Source organism: Sesamum indicum, linkage group LG9 (assembly GCF_026168435.1).
Source record: "Sesamum indicum cultivar Baizhima isolate 11 linkage group LG9, ASM2616843v1, whole genome shotgun sequence".
Lineage (NCBI taxonomy): Eukaryota > Viridiplantae > Streptophyta > Magnoliopsida > Lamiales > Pedaliaceae > Sesamum > Sesamum indicum.
The window spans coordinates 5,281,218-5,304,104 of record NC_142665.1 but is presented as its reverse complement, the minus strand read 5'-3'; the positions used below and the strand labels follow the sequence as shown (position 1 = coordinate 5,304,104).

Below are 22,887 nucleotides of genomic sequence, written 5' to 3'. Positions count from 1 at the left end.
TCTTGTTCGTGTGTGTGTGTGTGGCAACAAAATTTGTTATCAGATTGATACAAATGGGCCACATTCACTGCCAAATTTGGGCTCCAATATTGACATGAAAATTGGCAAAATTTACCTAAAAAAATATTATAAGTTCACACATTTTATAAACTGTTATTTTTTTGGGATTTTGAATAAAATAAGATTATGAACTTATATTAAATCTTATATGAATATGCATGACTTACCTATAGTTGGCCCAAATGGCAATCTGAAAAATGGTCAACTTATTTTTATACCCATTAGTTTTTTAGTAGAATTTTATTCAATTCAATTTTTATGATAAATTGATCATAATGTTATTTTGAATTATAAATTAAAATTTTATATATTTTTAAAAAAATTAGAATACCCTTATGTATTAATATCTTCTATGAATTATTTATTTTACCTATACTATTTTTTTTTTAAATTTCAACAAGAGTAAAATAGTAGTATCCACTTTATCGTCTAATGGCTATATAATTATTTTAATTTGAGAAGTATATTTATAAATTTTTAAATAATAAACATAATTATGTTGAATTTGAGGAGAGATTGCTGTAATTTTGGGGGGGGGGGGGGGAGGAAAAATTAAAAAAAAAACATGGTAGAAGGGAAGTCGGAAGGCAAAGGAAACAAAGAGATGGAAATTGTGAAGAATATAAAGCAAATGGTTCGACCGCCATCCAACGTTGAGAAGCCTCACACTTGGACTTTTCCCAAGAAAAGGAAAAGTAATAGAGAACCAACAGACGCGACACGTTCCTCCACCCCCTCAAACGTCAGGAATTTCTACATTTATTATTCGTCATTTCTCTTCTTGCATTGTTCTTTCTGCCCACATGAAGAAGAATCCTCCCCTTTCCAATTCTTGAATTCTTTATTCTCCTTGCGGTGCTGCTGATTTTTCTTTCTTGATTTGGACGTATTTGTGGCTATAACCGGCAAGAATCCCCAGAACCAAGAAAAATGGTTCAGATGAAAGAGTTGTATCCTTTATTGCTTTGCGAAACCACAATTTCTTTTCTAGTACTTGTGTTTGATCTAGTGTTTATTGTATTTCGATTTTACGACCCTGTTTGTGTGTCTTTCATCGTATTATAATTCGCAATTCGAACATGCAATGGGATCTTCTTTTGGAGAAGTCTTGTGTTACTGTTCCATTGATTGCTTGCCAAATTTCATGGGATATTCATTTATTTGATTCCTCTTGATTGTAATTTTTGCATTGCACCCTTTAAATGTATGGTGATTTTCATCGATTTTTTAATCCGTAAAGGTTGATGGTATATTTGCTGAACAGACCAAGTTATGAATTTTTTGGAAAAACAAATGAGGAATTCTGGGATCTTAATGGGATGTTCTTTGGATGTATACGTTTTTCTTTTCCTTGACCTGTATACTTTGCCCAACCGGGGTGGTTCTAAAGTCGGATTGTTATGCCGTTATCGGTGGAAGAGGTAATAAAACTCAGATGTGTATGTGGTTTATAGTTTTGTTGAAATGATTTTTGCAATGCCGTTTGGCAATGAAAGTGTGGTTTCCCTGTTTTTGTTGCAGTTTCAAATAGCTCAGATGTATATGATAATGAAAATGCAGCAACAGAGCACCACAGGGACAGAAGGGGTGGAGATAGTGGAGAACAGGCCTTTCGAAGACGATGTCTATGGAAAAGGCCAATACACATTGAAAATATATCGGTTGCAGAGGTAATCTTTGAGCAAGATGATACTTGATGGAGTTTGGATTGGTTAATTTGGTTGACTTTGAAAAATGGTTTGGATTGGGTAATTTGGTTGACTTTGAAAAAGTGGTCTTTACTATTGATGTCATCTTTATAGCGCCTTTTTCCTTCTCCAGTGGTAGCTGTTTGTGTGTTTGTCTGCTGAAGTAGCCTTTTGCAATAAGCATAAGCTTTCTTTGTTATTCGTTATTGTTGTCAATCAGTAAGGCAGTACCATGGTGATCGTTGTCCTAATAAATTTTTGGTTTGTTCATCCCGGTTCCAGCAAGGCACCAACATGGTTGACTAAATTTGCCCCAGCCGATGCTCTTGTGATGCAAGAAGAAGCTTGGAATGCATATCCAAAATGTAAATCAGGTTCGTTTTCCTCTTTGTTTAATCAGATTATTGCCAAAAAGCTGTTTTTTTTGCTTGGTTTTCTTTTGATCTAAGTTTTTCTTTCTCTTTCTCTATAATCACCGGTCTGAATTCTGCATCACCTCAAACAGTTGTCAAGGTAATTACCTGAAGCTGTTACAATTTTCTTGTGATGATTGGCCATCCAGGTTAAATTTCTGATAGAAGGTTTTGGTTCTTAATATGTTTTCAGTGCCCGTATTTCACAAGGTTTATTCTTACTATTGACACTGTTCACAAGGATGACAATGGTCAATCTGAAAATGTAAGTTCAGATGTTACTCGAATAACTTTACATGGAATTTGATGTGATCATCTAGTATATACGATCTCATGATAGTTTTTGACATAACTTTTATCTTATTGCTGACAAAGAGAATTTTTAATCTCTCTTTCCTTTTATTTTTTCTTTGGACAATGAACATTAGGTACATGGCCTCACCGAAGAGCAGTTAGCAGTTAGACAAGTGGAAACGATTGATATTGCTTCAACTGTAAATGATTATTGGAGTTATATTATTGGGAGTAGCAATATTGATTTGTCTCAGTTCCAATCAGCTAGAACAGGCCGAGGTCCATTGACAGATGGATGGCAGGTTGGTGTCTCGTCATTTATATATTATGTAGAATGAATCGAAAGATGAGTCCACTGGCAATAAATCGAGAATAAAAGGAAAGGTATCCGAGACTGTACAAACTATAAACATGACACGTCTGTTCTTGTGATTAAGTCTTTCACCATTTGGAAAAATTTGCAAGTGAGTTGTCTTCAATGTTTGTGGCAGCAACACTAGTTGTACTTGTATCTTTTGGCTTTTCCTAAACAAAAAGGGACTTTATACTATGTTCAAAGAAAAAGATAAAGAATTAACTTAAGGACATCAAGGAAGTAGCAGTATAAGAAATTTAAGAAAGATGGGGATGGTCATAAGACAACTGTGTAAAAATGAGCCAGGGCCGAGCTTTCTGATGTGCTCAAAACATTCTTTTGAATGCTTCTGAAGTAACATTTTTAGACTGGAGAGTCTGTCCTCCCTCAAAACTGGCCATGAGGTGTAAAGGATGAAGCTATGTACTAGAAACAAATTTTATGGAACAGAATTACAGTTCTTTTGCCTTGTAATGTATCATGAAGATATGGATTTTTATAGCTTTTGCAGAATAATTGGCAACATGTTCTAAATCATAGTATTGGGTTGAGGTTCGTTGACTTGGTGTTCTTCGGTACATGCAGGGCCAATGCGATCCAGTTTCAACGGCTTACAAGTTGGTGACAATAGATGCTCCATACTGGGGCTTTGGCAGTAGACTTGAACAAGCTTTAGTTGCGGTATAATTTGCTTTGAGTTGTTACGCATTTGATATCTACTAGAAATATCTAAAATATTGTGCTTGTCTTTTTACAAAAAGTACAAGCTTTCACTAGTCCTATGTTTCCTGTCACATTTTCATATTTTCTTTAGGTCGCATTTTCTTAGTGGAAGTAAGATAATTTTGTAAGATATAGAGAAAAAGATTACTTCCTCAACAAAACACGTAAAAGTGGAAGTATGTACGCACTTCTCGCTGCAGAGGATAAAAAAGTTATGAAGGGTATCAATACAAGGGTAGCCGTCTACTTTGAGCAACCACATTTTCTGAATGCACTCGAACCAAATATTTTTTATAGTCTTTGGATTTAATCTCGTCTCCTCAGCCATGCAATGCTTAACATTAGTTTGCACTTATTTTAAAAGGTTTTATTCTAAATATCGGGATATAACTATATTGCAGGGTGAAAGGGCACTTTTCCTTGAAAGCCATCGAAATTGTTTCGGCTGGATCGACGAATGGTTTGGACTGAGTATGGACAAGATGCGTGAGCTAGAGAAACAAAGTGACTCGTCATTAAACAAGGTAAAAGGAATTCAAACTTAAACCACACTCTAGTATTACTCAAAATACTAGATTTTTGCATATAGCCCAGTAGTACTATTTAATGCATTACAGGAAAATAATGCACAGTAACTGACCTGAAACAGATCTTGTCCCCTTGTATGTCATTTGATTCTGCAACAGTTTACTAGGGATTTATATTCGCCTTTTCGATGTGATAAAGTAATGGGATAATGGCAGGCGTGCTGTAATTATCCCTAAAATAAACTACATAGTGGTTTGAGATGATGCATCTGGAATCCGACGATGCAAATTTCTAGTTTTCCTCCTGTATGAAGTTGATTATGGACAGATGATTCATGAGATATTCATTACTTGCTTGGATGACCTACAATACACCATTTATCCATGAATGCATTTAAAGCAAATCTTTTCGTGAACAATTGTATCTTACATTGCGACAACTGCTAAGAATTTTGTACTCTTTTGCAATGCAGAAACTTGGCCGGCCTTGTGCGATAGAAGACAATGAGGAGTTGGATGAAATCAGAACTATTCCCAGTTGCTGATGTTAAAAAAGTTTCTGCGTAGGAGTCGTCGTTTGCAGAAACAGACAGCTAAGGGTGAGAGCATAGGAGGTTGTAGGCTAAGATCAACAACATATGCAGAGGGTTGAATTCCTTTGCACCTTTTGTACTGTCTCGTAAGCTTATATGAAAATCTCCATGTTTATGGGATTGTTCCGAGTTACTCTTCTTTGAGGAGAGCAGATTTTGACAAAGATGGGTTCATCACTACAACCTACTTAAAAGATTCCAAATTCCAACACCAATGTAAATTCATGGCATAAACTTCATATACGTGGTTTTGTTGCATGAATCATTTCTCCAATTATTATCTGAAAAATGAGGATGTAACAATCATTCAACTATTGGATGTATTCGTTGTTGAGGTATTAAATTTGATTTGCAGTCACGACCAAGTAATGCAGACATGTAGATTACATTACACCAAATCTGGTGGTTTTTTTTTAGTATTATTATTGGAAAAATTGTTATTTACTGTTTTAGTAAGCTTTAACAAACAAACTAAACCGCCCAAAAAAGACACATTCTGAGTGATCTTACTCCTTGTTTAATCATAGGTAATGCACCAGTCAAAGCCATTTATGTTTCTTAATTATCCAAATCTTCTTACCAATTTCATACGTTGTCTCATACTTGGCATTATTAACCACTAATTCTCTCCAAATGATCTTAGAGAAAATAATAATAATGTGGGAACTATACACTAACCACGTAAAACGACTGGAATGCCTCCATAGATCATCAAAATTGCTACTCCAGCATTCGCCTACTATTTACTCGATCCACCATCTGATTCAAACCCAACACGATGATGTACTTGTTCCAGACTACAATTTGGTTATTTTTATAAATAATAGTACCAAATATTAGGTATATTCTCGTCCCATCTAACATTTTTGAATTATTTCTTATATCAACCTTAATTACTATGCGTTGAAGGACTACAATTGGACCACCTCCCGTTGACCAATTATTGGTCTTACCAATTTTTATGGAGTAAATTACATTTTTGGTCTCTAAATGTATTTTGAAACACGATTTTGATCTCTAATTTTTTTAAAATGTTACGATTTTGATCCAATCTTTAAAATTGAATATTAAAGTTAACGGGGAAAGGTGGCCATGAAAAACCTGAAACATAATTATCCACCGGACCTCAGTTGAAATAAACAGGACGGATAGTACTCAAATCTCTTAATTATTTATACACAGCCAAGCATCCGTAACATGAAATACACCATCACTTAAAAATTTAAACATAAAATTAGGATGCATACACGATCCAAACTACAAATGATCATTCTTGAACCAGGAGCGTCGTCTGAGTCTCACCATAGGGCGCTGGGCCTGGCCTTCTCCATTCGAGTCTCACCGTAGGCTTCGTCGTTGTCGAGCTGTTTGTTGTGCCTAAATGCAGCGCAGGCAACCACATACAGCACAACAAGAATGATCAATATCACTATGTTGATCACAGACACCTTCCTCCAGCTCTTCTTCAGGCTCGCCAGCACCCCCGCTTTACATGAATCGCAGCTGTAACAGAGCTGTTCCTGATCGTTGCTCCATCGCGTGCAGTCGGGATCGCTCCCCGTCAGTCCCCCTCCCGACGTCCACACCGTCTCGTTGATGTAAGTGTAGCCGCATGATGTGGGGGGCTTGCAACATCCCGACTATATTATGGCTTTACTTTGTTAGCAACAACCACCTCATTTAAAAACTTAAACAATTAGAGCAAAAATTATTTAATTTTTAATACCTATGATAAGCCTTCTCATGTCCCGGTGTTAATTTTTTTTGTCTTTTTTCCATCAAGGCTTATACAAAAAACTCTTTTTCTTTTTCATATATGGGTGGCAGAGATACGAGTCTGGAACTCGTGTTTGGTTTGATTCTTGTACAGTATAAAATGACTATATCATTTAAAAGTTTAAATTATTAAAAAAAAATAAAAGGCATTTAGTTTTTAATACTTCTAACATATTTTGGTTACTCTAAACCCCACACTCGAGCGGATTCAATTGCTATAAAACTAACCTTGCAACCCTAGTTTTGGAGTACTCTAGCTCATGCATCGTAAGAGCTAAATAAGTACTTCTTATTTATAGTTTTCGTAATCATATCTACTTCAATTCATTGTTGTTAATAACCGTATAAGGGTAAAATTCATATTATCCCCTGTGATATTTAAAATATTTAAATAAATTTTTGTGATAAAAAAATACCACATAATCCTTGCAGTGAGAGGTGATCGAACGGCGGAGAAAAAAATAATAAAAGATGGGGGTGCATGTTATGATTTTTTGAGCAAAAAAAATAGAAATAACTCACCAAAGGATTAGAAATTTCAAGGGGTTTTATGGTATTCTTTTTCTTTTTTTATCATAGGAACCTATTTGAACATTTTGGGTATTACATAGGCTAATATAAATTTTACTCAAACGGATAATGTCATGTCATATATATACTCCCATTCAGGCACAGACGAACTTAAACAAAATTACACACATATAAATATTATACTATTTATTAAGTATGAGAGGTTAAAGTAACTATTTTTGATTGAATAAAATGTTGCACTAACTATAATACCCTCAAGTATATTATATATTTTTGGATAAAATAATTATTTGTTTAAAATTTTCTATTAATAATATTCTATTCATGTACATCTAAAATTAAGAAATAAGATTTATAAAAATATCGCTTTAATCAATTAGTTATTTTAACCTTTTACTTTTATATAGTAAAATAAAAAAAAATTTTAAATTGTGCATGCCTATAGAGTATGGTCCAATAATGGATAAGCCCCAAGAAATGAAAAGAAAGCATACTAAAACTGATGAAGTCCAGCAAAGGGAAAGAGACCAAGTGGACCTGGGAATAAAGCTAAGTAAAAGCTCAAAAAGGAGGATATTCCTAACAAAAGAGACCAAAAGGCAAAAGGGAAAAAGAAAAGGACATATGGAAGTTTTAACCCGAATCTAATTTAGTTGAATCAAATCAATAATGCGATATGTGTATTATATTTATCGTGTAATTAGTCATTTTTTTTTAACTGTTACAAATTCTACAGTAAGTATATTACACATTCTGTATAATTGGTTCAACTTGATTGAATTTAGTCTGAATTAAAATACTACATTTTGGACTGAATTTTTTTTATTTCAAATCTTACTACATCTTTTGTTTTATTTAAAATATATGGTATGTGTACAAAATCTTTTTTTTTTAAAATAAAATAAGCGACGCAATTTTAATAAATCGATGTGTATTTATAATTAAAATTTGAAATAAAAAACTCGACCAGATAGAAATGAAGGGAGAAGCATTATTTTCTCCTGTCAATTTATTGGAAAAATCTCTTACTTATTCGGATCAAAAGAAAATAAAGTATTTTGTAAAGTGGTTGCATTTTTACTTCATTAAACGACAAGACAAAGATGTCACGTCGATAGATAAAGCAGCTTGTATCTATTATTATATCTTAATGTTTTAAATCATGTATATTAAAATATTTTCAGATCGATAAAATACTTTTTATGAAAAATATGCATCTAAGTTTAAAGAGACCCAAAAAAAATAAACATAGCTCCAAATGAAGTATTTTCTTGATCATTATATTTTAATTTGATGATTTAATCTATGTTGCACAATAATAATGCAACATACCATACATATTGAAATATAGACTCGGTATTAATTTTCTATACATATGTGATGTTTATATAAGAATTTAAATGAAAGATACAATGTAAGATTTAAGGGGTTAATTTTACATATATTTTTTATCCGAAACGGGAAAAAATCAAGTTTGATCTGAATTGAAAAGCATTTGTAAGATGAGCTAATTAAGGGACGTTTGCAACTTTTTACTTTTGTAAGTTAAACAGTAACTGAAAGTTTTAAGTGTTTGAAAACAATAATGACAAAAAAAATTGAAGCTCGAGCATTTGGAAAAATAAAAACAAAAAAAGCTACATAAACACTTTTTGTTCTAATAATAATTTGCTTGCAAAAATTGGTAGAAAGATGATTGTAATTCGGTTTAAATTAACTTAATTTAAGTATTTTAAAAGAATTTATTTGCATTTCTATTTTCAATTTTCCGTTTTTAATAGAGAATATTTATTTTTAACTCTTCGTATAGATTTTTGTACAAAATGAGAATATGTTTGAATTAGTTACAGGAATTATACTTTAGATTGAAATATGGTGTTAAATCAATATACTTTTAATAAGAATATAAATAAATATATTTTTACTTTAATTATTATTTTAAAAATTAAAAATTATAAATGAAAACACGAACAAATGGGATCGAATTTAAAAAAATTTATTACATAAAATTATTGAAATAAATTATTAAGAATTTTAATCTTTAATTTGCAATGAATCAATTGAAATAGAGTCGAAAAGAATAAATAAGAATTGTTAGCTGACCTCAACAGGAGTGAGTTTCCTGAGGTAAAACGACTCGGCGGACTCCGGAGCGCCCGCAATACTCCTGCCCAGCTTCCCACACACATGCGAGTCCCTAATGCAAGAACTGATCTTGCTCCAATACCTGGGACCTGCCACGCGCTCAGCCAGCCACCCCGAGTAGTCCTGCAGCGAGTACTCCAGGTACACCCGGTTCATCACTGCCCGCCCGGACCCCCTCTCCGTCACTGAGTAGGCGAAGATGACGAAGCCCACGAGTGTGGCGATGATGATGAACATGACCCACAGGTAAACGTACATGAGGAAGGTGTTGCGGTAGCACGCACCCACGAATCCCGCCAGTGACACCACCATTATGGAGACGCCGATGATGATGAGGGGCCACTGGAGGAACTTCATGCAGTCGGTGGTGGTGGCCCGGCTGCTCAGCCATATCCCACCACCGAGGACGGGGATGGACAGGAGGAACGTTAGGAAGTTGAGGAAGCCGATCAGGTGGTTGCTCGTTCTCATGGTTTTGGTTTTGTGTGTTCTTTCTTGCTAAGGTTTGTTTGTTCGGTGAGAGAATTATATGTGCATGTGTGTGTAAGTTGCTTGGGACTAATAATCTTTTATCCTACTTTTGGGTGTTATACAAATGTTTGATGTCATCCCGGGTATGACATGCATTCTTACTTTTTAATTATTAGTTGTAGTTATACGCAATTTCTACGGGCATATAAAAAAGAATGATGTGAATTGAAGAAAAAAATTATGAAAAGAAATAATTATGGTGTGAAGGGGAAGAAAGAAATAAATCCGTAAAAAAAAAAAAAGAAGGAATGGGGCGATAGAAAAAATAAATTTTAAATAATAATATTATTGTCATCGCTGATTATATGTATTAAATGATAAAAATATTAATTTTATCATGCTAATAATTTTTCAGAATCTTAATAGTGATAATATTATGTAAAAAAAAATTAGAAGATTGTTTGTGATGAAATTAGACAATATTGTAATTCATTTGAAAGAATTTGTTAAGGTGTTGAAAACAAATTAGGCACTCTTCTTAGTTTTTTTTCTTTTTTTAAATGATAAATCCTAATATTTTACTTTTAAAATTTTTAGTATTTTTCTATAACATTTATCAGATAACTTATAATGTTTGATAAACATTCAAATATTTTATTACATATTTTAAAGAAGTTTACAAATTCACTCTAACATCCCCTAAATACTACCAATTAAAGAGGTGGACTCTTCACTACTGGGCCTTTAAGAGATACCTAAACTGAACTTGCTAGTGTTTCATATATGTCACTTTCAATCATTTTATGTTTAATTTCTTGAAAATTGAGTTAGTACGTAAATTCTAAATACATTTGTAAGCGAGTTGTGATCTCGAAAATATGTCCTGACCCATGATTATAGATGGCAATGAGTCAAGTTTGTGACGAGTTTACCAAAAATCAAGATCTGACCATTAAGAATTTATTGAAATTGAAATTCAATTTGACCTGAATCAAGACTCGACGGATTGACCCCTTAAATTCCCTACACCTAGTTTAAAACTTTTCAAAATTTAAAAAATATTTTTAAAAAACTAATACTTTCTAACTTTATAAATATGAAACAATAATATTATTGAAATATTAAAGTTTATTTCATAAATTTGTTTATACATATTTTAGGGTTTTAATCATTAAAATTTTTAAAATATATATTACTTATATAAACAATTAAAACTATAAATGAAAAAGTGCTAAAAGAATTCGGTTCGCCTTGAATCCGGGTCCAAAACACCAAACTTGAAGAGCCGTCGTAAGTTCCAATTATGACTTCAAAACGGGAATATCCAAATTTGGATTAGAATCTAACCCGAACCCACTGCCATGGAAGCCACCCAATATTTTCATAACCAAAACAGGATATTAAAGATGATAAGGATCATGTCAAATGCCCGAAAGCAAAGCGGGTCAAGCCCATATTTCACAGTTAATAAATTTGCAGAATGCAAGCAAGCAACAGGTTATTTTGCGGGTCAAGCCCATATTTCGCATGTTCAGTTCAGTATGGACGTTTATTTTTATAAATTTATGATTGTGGAGGCAGAGAACATGAATGAGAGTTTGATTGCAAGTTGAAATAAATGAACCCGGATCCGATCATGAAACAATGGAGATCCGAATCAAATAAATACGCTTCATAAAGTCTTAGATTACTTCCCCCTTCTTTTTTTGTAGATGCCAAATAAATTATTCTTACGTTTAAAAAATAATTTATTTGCGTACAAATGTATTAAATTAAAAACAATAGAATCTGTAAGTAAATAAAGTGTGTTTATGAATATTATTTGAGATGGGTTCGGGATGATTCTTGTACAAGAATCAAGAGCCAATCTGGACCCAACATATCCATGTAATAAAAATCTCTCCTCGAATTTGAATCCAACAATGTGGATCCAAACCTGATACAAATCCAACGCGGATCACTTATCTACACATCCTATTTGTCATCACTAATTATTATTGATTATTAAGTATTTAGCATAAACTTATATTACAATATTAATCTCTAGATAATTTTTTTTATTTAAATGCATGTCTATAAGACTTCTAACGATATACCTATTTGTTTCATAACAAATACACCAAAAAAAAAAAAATCAGGAAAAATGCATAAAAAGGACGGGGCGATTTTCACTTTTCTTAAAATGAACCATTTATAGTTAATAATAATGCATTCAAATAGTTGGAAACAATCAATTTATAAAAAAGAAATCGTTTTACTAAATGTAAAACATTAATTAAATAAAGTGAAAAGATTCTTATTTTATTCTGAGTAATTAATCTAATTTATGAATTATAAAATTAAAAAAAAGGTACAAAACTAAATCAACTGGATGTGGCAATTACACCCTTTTTTAAAATGACCCAATAGCCCTTTAATATCATAGGATTGGTCAAATCTGATTTGAATTTGATTGAATATGATATGTGAACATATAATGTACTAGTTCTCCATTGTCGTCTGATGAGGAGTGGAAAAACAATTTATGATGAATTATGCAATTTGATCATTTCTATAAATGCAAGCCCTCAAGTATTAATTTTATTGCTATTAATACTATCAAATTTTACATCGTAACGATTTCACTGATTTAGACATTTGAGAACTACACCAAAAACGCATCCAATATCGTTCTGAACGACCTTTGTGGGCACAAATAAATCGAAGAGAAACCTGCCATCTGATACCAAAAACTAGGATTCAGACGCAAAGTCTTAATTCCAAATCCAAACCTCATCCCACAACCCTAACCATGTCGATAATTAAGTTTTAAGAATAATGTGCTAAGATTAACTTATCGAATAACTTAGAAAATAAAATCTTGTACGTTCTGATGTAGTTCAAATTGTTGAATTCACATTTTAAGTTCAGGATGTATATAAACTAAAATACCCTTAAGCATAATTATTTTTACAGAAAAAATGATCTGTCTCTTTAAAATTTTCTATCAATATAAAATATTATATTCGTGCATATTCAAAATTAATAAAAAAGCATTTAAGAAAAATAACATTAATTCTGATCATTTTTTAATTTTATCTTTATTCTATGTTTAATATAATTAAATAAGTATAATAAAATTTTAAATTATTTACACATATTAAATGTGATTGGATAACTAGCAAATCCACAACGGAAAAAAGGATCTATACTTGGAACTCTAACCAATGCAAATTGGCAGTCCAGCATCCTTTTTCATTTTCAGAAAAGCACAAGAATGTCAATGGGAGCAAGCCAAACAAAACCTTGTTCCTATTAAATTACATATTTGCCCCTTTGGAATAGATTCAATTTCAATAATGTCAGAATATATATACATATATATATATATATAGCCTCTCTTTAAAGCGTATATCTTTTTTGTTTTGTTTTGTTCTTGTTGCTGCATCGACATGATATTTTGTTCACCAAATATTTTGAATTTATTTTTTTATAGGTATCGAAATATTCGAATGGATTGCTTTAGTTTGTTTTCACCTACGAAAAGACGTGATAATATGAGTATATTTTTTTATGGGTATTATTTCCTCGAGTATTTTTTATTTATGAATTTTTTTATGCAAACGATGTCAGTGATATGGGGTGCATTTTACGAAGGTTGTATCAAAATCTTCTTACACTATAACTATAATAATATTCAGATAAATTTTTGACTCGTTTCATTCATTCAAGTGCAAATTCTGCCATAATGCATCCTAAACTCTTATAATATGTATGAGCTCATCGTAATTATTCGATCACTTTGGTATTTGTGGTTTAATTGAAATTGTACAGTTAGAAAAAATTTATAAATAATCTTCACATACTTTAGGTACAACTTTTATCATCCTAACATTTTATATATAATTATCTTACGGCTTACCTAACGTAAGTATCGAATGACTATAACTGAAACCTTTTCAATGAGGTCTTGACGGTGATTTGTCTTATCACAGCTGTCACAATCACAAGATTCCTTCTTAAAAATTTAATTCGAGTTTTGTAGTACAATAGTTAAAATAAGTACTACACGCATATCTGTGTTCGATAAAAACTAAATAATCCAGTGGGACAAATATAATAGTCATAAGCCACTTTTCAGGAACGGGAATAAGTAAGATAAAAAATGAGAATAATAGATTTGATTATTTATTAATTTTATTTGAACTATATATATGTGTGTGTGCGCATGCAATATGTCATTTCTACTTAAATTGGACCAAAATGAACGTGTTTTGAACTTCTCAGATAATATAAAAATTGAAACTTAGAGTTATGAAAACACATCCTAAGGCGTTTTGGACCACAATTTCAAATATACAGACACATTTACAAGGAGAAGTTTGATTTAGGGATTGTGGTGTTATTTAATGTGAAAGGTGAGATTCTCACTTCCAATGCACAACTAACTCCACCAACTTTTATAATTGATGGTAATTAATAGTCATCAACTTTTCGAAAAATAAATAATAGGACCCATATATCGTCCTTTTCCTTTTTTCTTTTAATACATATTAATCCTCGCATTAACATTTCAAATTCATTGATTAGATATACTCACGTCACTATAAATAAATAAAATTTTTCGCTACATCATGAGTTAAAAATTATAATATATTAATATTATTAATTATAATTAAATAAAATTAATGTAAAAATTTAAATTTCTACCATGATTGATCAATTTATTGCTATGACTTTTAGTTATTGCCAAAACATTTGTCGTGATTTTAGCTATAACTAATATTTTGGTCTTATTTGCAGAAACAATGGCTAACGACCGTTGCGGAACCATGTTAAAAAATAAAAATTAGTTAATTAAATAGTATAAATCATAATTATATTATTTTTATAAAATAAACTCACAAAAATAATATAAAATTTTTGAAAACTATAAAAAAATATACATAAAAATTAAATAGAAAATATAGATAATATCTTAATGTTCTATACGGTATAGCAAATAGAATTACAATCCAAATCAAATTTAATACCAAATTTCTATAAAAATAAAAATCAAACACAAACTCAATTTTTTGCGATAGTGCAGGTTTCGTTAACTCGATTCATTAATTATTAAAACACTTTTATTAATACTTTGTTCGATCGGTGCAGCATTTTTAAAAAGAAATAATTACTAAAGAACGACAATCTATATTATATTTGATATCATAACCAATCGAATAAACTTGTTAAAAACTAGCATATAAAAATTATGGTAATTTAAGAATTCTATACAATAAATAAATAAGCCTTTGTATTGAAACAAATCAAAACCGAAGCAACATATTTCTCATAAATAAACCATAATCAAAGCAACTCGATCCATGTTTTACCCATACATTTGAATTCAATCCATTTTAACCAGATTCATTTAGATAATGTTCAATTCTCTGAGTTACCATACTTATTATTTTGCGAAAATAAAAATTATTATCAGTAAATACATATAATTAATGATGATATTTAAATATCATTTAATTTTTTTTAAATAGTGCCAACACCCACCTTACTAAAATTTAAAAAAATAAAAAGAAATGTATTAATTGATCACAAAATATTCATTTCATAGACATATAAATAATTTCAGTCCTAAAAGAAAATTACAAAGGTAGGCTCTATTTTCATTCACAAAATTGAAGCAAATAAAACAAGAAATAGAACAAGTGTGGGGCCCATCACAGAAACAATTGACAGTGACCTAAAATCGACGGAATTGGCCATAACTTAAATCACACCGTCCATTCCCATGTGACCAAATACGAGAATCCTGCAGACAGTAGGTCCCACTTTCCGGACATTATGTCCCAAACAAATATTTCAAAATTTATTTAATTATTCCTTTTCTTTTTTCCCCCCTTCTCTATTTATGCGGAAAAGCTTTTAATAGTTTTGGGTGAAATTGGCAATTGGCTGGCAACTGCCTTTTAATACCTTTTTGGACTTCCATTATGAATTATTGGTTATGATGGCACCTAATATTTATGCACATAATTTTATTAATATATGTAATTTATGTTTGTATATTAAAATTTCTTATTGCATATAAAAATTATTTGATCCATTGAATGGTATTTTTTTAATTATAAAAATAAAGTCTAGTTGTATGAAAATTGGCACTTCCTTCTTTTTCAATAGTATATATTATGGAATTATCGAAGGTAAAATTGTTTGGGAAAAAAATATTATTTAAACGTTGTTTGATTGAGTTATAAATTTTTTTTTAAAAAAATTATAAAATCTTCGAAGGCTTATAAAATATTAGTACAAGGTTTAAAATATAAGCTTATAAGATTGAAAAATAAGACGTTTATTAGAAAAAAGTAGGGAGTTCACAATTTATTTCATATTCTGTTTGGATTGGTGTATTTGAAGCTAAGGATTTCAAATTTATAATAACAAATCCGCTGCACTTGTCTTGATAATTATATATTTCAAATTATTTGAAGCCACTTCTATTATTAAATCCTTCAAAGACTTCCTATTGGACAATAATATCCTTATTCCTATATAAATATAAATAAATACATTTTTAATATAAACTTAAATATTTAAGAATGAAATTCAAAGAAAAAAGCAAAAAAAAAAAAAAATCCTAAAATCAAATTATAGAAGAATTAAATTAGTCAAAATTTTTCTCATAAAGGGGCCTTTTTTATGAAAAAATTATTTTTAAGTAATTTCCTTCCTGAACGCTATATATTTAAAGTGTCTCATTTTGTTTATATTAATTTAATAAAAATAGTATCATAATTATTAATATAATTTGTTGCTAAGTTTTTATGTTGGTTTAAATTTACAATATAAAGTAGTTCGCTATATGGTATAATTCGTTGTTAATGTTGAACAAAGTATGGAATCAAAATTGACGTTTTTTTATTTTTTAAAAAAATTACAGAGGGGCTTTCTTTCAATTTATGATTTTAAATATTTTTTATTTAAAATTCATAATTGAAATATTATTTCACATTTATTTCTAATACGAGCACAATGTTTTATTAGTATAACATCTTACGGGGTCCTTTATATACTTAGTTGAATTTTACCTGAAAATAACATGTTGTTAATTACATTTATGTTGCATTATTAAATTTTATTCTTATAGGACCCAAAATGCTATACAAACTATAATAAGAAGTGAATTGAATTTATTCTTTTATATATTAAGTCATAATATTATATATATTAACAAAAAAAAAGTATAAGGCTATTTTATTCTATTTTGGTAGAATTGTTTTATTAATATTTAATTTAGTTACAAAATATCATATTATTGAAGTACATGATATATTTTTTTTAATAATTGATAATTTATTTAAGTACATGAGGTTTTTCATTTTGGTTCTTCATTAGTGGAATATTCATTATTTTAATTAGGTCCCGTTAAAATTAATGTCAAGTAAAATAGTGAACTCCGATGAGACAGCGCATTTGAGAGAGGTTGGATTAAAACGGGATGTAAAATAAAAGTGAAGTAGTAATGAGAGATTTGACCCTCTCAAACATCTATTTTGTTTTTTTATAATATAATGTAATTATATCATTTAATATCTTCGAATTAAAGGCATTATTATATCAGTAATAATTTTAATCAACAAGTATGTTTAACGAGATAAATAAACAATAAATATACACTTATATTTGTGAGACTCAAACTCACAATCTTTTGATCGTGAGATCTTAACCTTATCAATCAAGCAAAATTTTATTAGCCAAAAGATTTATTTAAAAAAAGCTTTATAAAATCATCCGAACTTCTTTTTGATAATTTTTTAAATAATAATGAATGTTTATAATTATATTAGATTTTAAAAATTCAATGTAAAAAAATTCTCATCACACAAAATGAAATAACAGAGGATAACAGTTTGATTAACCTTTCCCTACCCTCCACGCTCTTGTATAAGGACAAGTCTCCACGGTCGTCTATCCCCATGCTTTTGTCTTTACCAATCTAATCAATAAACACTCACCCACTACTTGAAAAACCAGGCGCACAGCAAAGAATATCAAGAGTAGCAGTTGGGCCTCGAAAGCAGAGCTTTTTCCAGTCCAACAATGGCTGCTTCTTTTCTCTTCTCTTAATGGTTCAAAATTCTTGTACACCCTTCCAACATTAAGTGCTGTCTTTCTTCTTTAAGGTTTTTATTGGTAAGAAGCACGCACATTGCATTAATCTTCTGCTCTCTCCTTTGTTTACCCTTTTATCTTCTTGAAACCAGCGAACTATTTAAGTGCACAACTTCCCATTTTGGGTGTTTCATCCTCAGTCCCTTTGGTCTACCGAAAAATGTTTCAAAACACTGATGTTTTCAAGCTTACCTCAACTGAAAAGAGAGGGTAAATAGGAAATGCAGCTGCATTTTGAGTTACATTCTGTGGGTTTGAAGTATTATTGTGTTTCTGAAGAAATCTTCCTTTGTTTTTGTTGGTGGGGTGGGGGTGGGGGTGGTGGATTCTGCTCACCGGATGTAGAATTTGATGATAATAGTTATCTTGTTTTACTTCTTTTCTGATTCTTGTATGGTTCTTCTTTTCTTTTCACTTTTTATTTCTTGTACAAGACATTAGACAACAGTGTCTACTTCATAGCCTGATACCACTTGAGCTGCACCAGCCGCTTTATGGGCATTGTTTGAAAGCAAATTCTACATCTCAGAAAGTCTGACTTCCCTTTTCATCTTTTTAGTTTTCTTTTTGTGTTCTCTCTTTTGGTAGTATGTCTTCTTTCCTTTGGTTGTTTGTGCCAATTATTTCTTGCCAAGATGCTTGCTTTCTTCTTGAACGCTCCAGTGTGTGTAACTCTGAGTGGAAATGACAAAGTTTAGTTCCTTGTTGGATATCTGAATCTGCATTTCAAAGGGTTGTAACGTGTTCTTGTTTGGTTTTCTCTTCACTTAGTAGTTAGTACGAATATTAACATTTCTTTTGTTCTTAATAATGTCAATCTTGCTTAGTTTGCACAAGTGGAAGTGGCATTTGACTGTTGTCAGCTGCATTCTTGTTATTCTTCTGCAAACTTTAGTTTTTTAAGCCAAAAACTCCCAGAACACCACAAATCTCGGCTAGAATGGAGGGTTCTTTAAGTTGTCAAAACTGCCCCTTGATGATTGGCCATTTTCTTGCTGTCCCCACTTGCTTCCCCTTGACCAAAATCATGCCTTGGGGGGTGGGGGTGGGGGGGATAACTATCATTTTTCAAATGGTCCTCCCTTTATATAGCTGTGAGTACCTCGTGACTTCATTTATACTCTATATCAACCACGCCTGGAGTTCTTGATACTTAGTTCCGCAGAAAGGAGATATTTATTTTACTCATTCTTGATTAGACACTAGGACGAGGGAGTATACATATATCATGTTCTTTGCTTATTATATCTGCGTGATTGGATTTAATGTCTTGGTATCGGTTGTATGACTAGGTACAGTTGATCATGATGCCTGTCCTGAATGACCTGTTGGACGCTCCTTGTGCATTTAATTTCATTGGATTCCCACCATGTTTCTCTTATCTTTTCACTGGCCCTTAGCTTGTGTTATTTTGCTGCAGTGTTGCAGGTCTTCTGGGGAGCAGGACGCATTTAAGTAGCTCATATCTTCACAACCCATAATTTACTTTGTGGCCAGACAGTAGTTAAGATATGCAGACTCCTAAAGCAAGGTAACCTTCTTAGTTCTGTAGAATTGTTCAAGCTTTCTGGGAATGTTCATAAATTTCACTTAAATTTCTTTCAGGCAAGTTATGGATTTTATTAGACAGGTCCGGTCAGTATAAATTCTTGAGAAAGGGTCAGATATTGGGTTGATATGTTGTGAATCTTATGGCTATGCATTGAAGATCTTTTTGTCTGTTAAATCCCGGAAAGCTCCATTATCTCTGGGATTCCTGGTTACTCTAAAAGATTGTTCCAAGAAACTGATTGAGCTCTGTGTCTCAAAGTTTAAACCTGGCCATTTTCGTTTTCTTCCATTGAAATCAGATCTCGCTTGCCTGTACCTACGCCCCACGCCCTGGAACTAGTATTAATGTTGGAGGTTTATTTTAGTTTCTCTTTACAGCATCCATCAATAATTGTGGGAATTTATTATTTCGTTCTATATTAGAGCTGCTAGAGCTGCTGTTCCGAAAAGCTTTCTTTCTAGTTATGCTGCCTAGTATCTCAGTGTACATAGCACTGTTCTTCCTTGGCTTATTTGTGCTATGGGACTGAGATCTCAGTTTTATCATACTTGCAAACATGAATAATGATGCATACTGATAATGAGTTTTGATCAAGATATTATTTGCATTTCCTTTGTTATGGAACTACAGCTAGTCAAAGAAGTTATATGGTTCTTCTATTATGTTTAGAAAGGGTTGTGGTTCTGTGAAATTGATATTTTGTTATTGTTTCGTAGTTCCGTAGACAAAAACGGTAGCCTTATATTTTTCTGACATTCGCTTTGCCGTTCGTAGCATAACCATTTTTGGCTCATTTGTAATCCATCCAAATGAGTGACAAAGTTGATTGCTTAGTATAACTTTAGAGGCTTCATGGGATTTGTACATGGTTACTGCCCTACTTTAGTTATGATAGTCTCTGAACTTTTCTACATTTTCAACTGTTTAAGCATTCTTTAATTTCAATGAGTGCAGAACCAGTTCCTCTGGTGCGCCCCAAAAGAACTCTCCTCGATCTATTTCCTCAGAGGCAACGCAGAAGAACTCCCCTCAAGCTGCTTCCTCGGAAGCATCCCAAAAATTTTCTCCTCGAGTGGTGCGCCAGCTCAAGACAAGCCCGCGATATTCAGACCATACAGCATCTTCATCCAACCAAGTAAGTCGAGCACCAAAGGAGAAAAGTCCTAAAGTAGCTGATCACAGGTCTCCCAGAAGCCCAGCCTCTGAGGTACAATAAAGAAAAATTCTTCTTTTTCTGTCTTTTGCCTGTCCTAGTCCAGGATGGAATTTTGATCTGTTTACGTCTAAAGTATCGGTTGCCACTGTAATATGAAGTTCTTCTGTGATCTCCTACATCTCTTAAAGTTAGCATCACAGTAAAGTATCTTTTTTTAGCATAAATTTTGTAATTTGTTGCTTGATTGGTGAGCCCGCTACTGATTCTCGCATATTTACTAAGTAAATTTCTCGTTGCAACTTCCAGAAAAGGCGTCCAAGCAGAGTTTCTGAATTAGAATCTCAGGTTTCTCAGCTTGAGAATGATCTGAAAATTGTGAAGGATCGACTATGCTCAACTGAAGAACTGAAGAAGCAAGCCCAGAAAGATGCAGAGGAATCTAACCAACAGCTCTTGGCCCTCTCTTTGAAGCTTCAAGAGTCGCAGAAACAACTTCTAGAGCAGTCAGCTCCGAAGGAGGTCCTCTGTGAGATCACCGAAGAACGAGACGAGAAATTGCAATCTGAACTTGAGGCTATCCAGAAGCAGCACTCTAGTGATTCAGCTGCATTAGCATCTGCATTAGATGAGATCAAACAACTCAAAACCCAGCTTGAGATAGTAGCTGAATCTGAAGCTACCCATTCCAAGAATTCGGAAGCTGAACAAAACGAGCTCCATAAATTGAGAGAGAACTTGTCAAACACCCTTATGCTTGTGGAAGACATGAAAAACCAGCTCAGAGACAGCAAAGAATCAGAAACTCAGGCCCAGGCCCTAGTTGGAGAAACACTTGTTCAACTGGAAGCAGCGAAAAAGATGGTCGAAATGCTTAGGTCGGATGGATTAAAAGCCACGGAAGCATACAATTCAGTAGCTTCTGAGCTGGACCAGTCGAGGGCTCGAGTTAACTTTCTGGAAGAGCTTGTAAGCAAACTCAAGGCTGACATTCATACTGGTGGCAGCAAAGATTCTCTAAGTGAAGGTGACGACCTTAAGCAGAGAACTCAGGAGTCCTTAGAAATGGAGGTTAATTCTGTGAAAGTTGAAGTTGAACAACTAAGATCTGCTCTAGAAGCTGCTGAGATAAGATACAATGAAGAGCAAGCTCAAAGCGCAGAACAGATAAGAAATGCTCTTGAAATGGTAGAGAAGATAAAATCTGCATCAGGTCAGCGAGAGGCCGAGCTGGAGTCCGAGCTACGGAAATCTAAGTACGAAATTGAGGAGTTGAAGGCAAACCTAATGGATAAGGAAACTGAACTACAAGGTATCTGTGAAGAGAATGAGGGCCTTACCGTGAAGCTGGAAAATACTCTATCGGGCCAGGGGGAACATGAACTGGAAAAGAAGCTCCAGAAATCAAACGCAGAGATAGAAAATCTGAAAGTCCGTTTGATGGACAAAGAGACAGAGTGGCAACACATATCAGAGGAAAATGAAAAACTGAAGTTGGAGATAAAAGAAATGATCAAGGGCAAAGTAAGTGATGAAATTGTGTCCGACATTGAATCAGCAAGGGCTGCAGAGCGAGAGGCTCTTATGAAGATTGGTTACATGACGGAGGAAGTCGACAAGAGTAACAGAAAGGCAGCAAGGGTGGCGGAGCAGTTAGAGGCGGCACAAGCAGCAAATGCAGAGATGGAAGCTGAGTTAAGGAGGCTAAAAGTGCAGTCGGACCAGTGGAGGAAGGCTGCAGAGGCTGCAGCAGCTATGCTTTCAGCAGGAAACAACGGGCATCTCATGGAGAGAACAGGATCAATGGACAGCAACTACAGCCCTCGAACAGGAAAGATAAGCTCGCCTTATGCAGATGACCTTGATGAAGATTTAATGAAGAAGAAGAATGCTAACATGCTGAGAAGGTTTGGGGTCCTGTGGAAGAAGCCACAGAAATAGGACGAATGCGCCGGTTATAACCTGATACAAACTCTCTGCTTTGTTATTAATTAACTGTTTAGTTTCTTCTTTGTAGGAAGCTCAACTCTCGCAGCAGTTGAGTTCTCATCCCTCCCATTCTCCCCCCATTATCTCTGAGATGTATGCATCGTTTGGTCGTTGTGACGGAATCTTGATTGCGTTTATGACGAACCATTTTACATATTATAAGCTTGATGGTAACTTATATCCCATTAGAATGCATTTTACTACCATTTGTGAAAATGATCAGTCACATTTCCTTCCATGAAATCCATATAAGCTTTTATTCTCTTCTGCTGCTTCAGAGTTGCTTGCGGTCGTATACTCTACTCTAAATTGGTATTTCATTTCGTATTTTGTTTTGTGTATACGCACCAGGTTATTTTATATATATGATATAATGTACATACAAATTAAAACACTAGATAAATTACTGATAAAATATATGTACTTATATTTTATTTTTTTAAATTTATACATGTCTGAATGTTGTACA

General features: G+C 32.7%; 3 protein-coding genes across 6 annotated transcripts; 2 read left to right on the top strand and 1 right to left on the bottom strand.

Moving 5' to 3' along the window:
- The first annotated feature begins 714 nt into the window (after positions 1-714).
- Positions 715-4,786, top strand: LOC105170688 (uncharacterized). The gene is made up of 10 exons (XM_011091561.3): positions 715-1,010; positions 1,451-1,481; positions 1,582-1,730; positions 2,031-2,122; positions 2,254-2,261; positions 2,355-2,426; positions 2,590-2,757; positions 3,396-3,491; positions 3,935-4,057; positions 4,534-4,786. The coding sequence occupies exons 1-10, from the start codon at positions 991-993 to the stop codon at positions 4,603-4,605; spliced, it is 831 nt and encodes a 276-aa protein (XP_011089863.1). The 5' UTR covers positions 715-990; the 3' UTR covers positions 4,606-4,786.
- Positions 4,787-5,783: 997 nt separating this feature from the next.
- Positions 5,784-9,691, bottom strand: LOC105170687 (tetraspanin-3). The gene is made up of 2 exons (XM_011091560.3): positions 9,064-9,691; positions 5,784-6,293 (listed from the first exon to the last, which is right to left on the bottom strand). Exons 1-2 carry the CDS (start codon positions 9,574-9,576, stop codon positions 5,952-5,954), a joined length of 855 nt encoding a protein of 284 aa, XP_011089862.1. The 5' UTR covers positions 9,577-9,691; the 3' UTR covers positions 5,784-5,951.
- Positions 9,692-17,538: 7,847 nt separating this feature from the next.
- On the top strand, positions 17,539-22,681 carry RIP5 (ROP interactive partner 5). Of its 4 annotated transcripts, none has more exons than XM_011091559.3 (4): positions 17,539-17,745; positions 19,145-19,255; positions 20,231-20,483; positions 20,739-22,681. In XM_011091559.3, exons 2-4 carry the CDS (start codon positions 19,236-19,238, stop codon positions 22,368-22,370), a joined length of 1,905 nt encoding a protein of 634 aa, XP_011089861.2. In that variant the 5' UTR covers positions 17,539-17,745; positions 19,145-19,235; the 3' UTR covers positions 22,371-22,681. The 4 variants fall into 4 exon arrangements, with proteins under 4 accessions (XP_011089861.2, XP_020552498.1, XP_020552497.1 ...); XM_020696839.2 differs by having other exon boundaries at positions 17,549-17,681; XM_020696838.2 differs by lacking the exon at positions 17,539-17,745 and adding an exon at positions 17,773-17,934.
- The last annotated feature ends 206 nt before the right edge of the window (positions 22,682-22,887 follow it).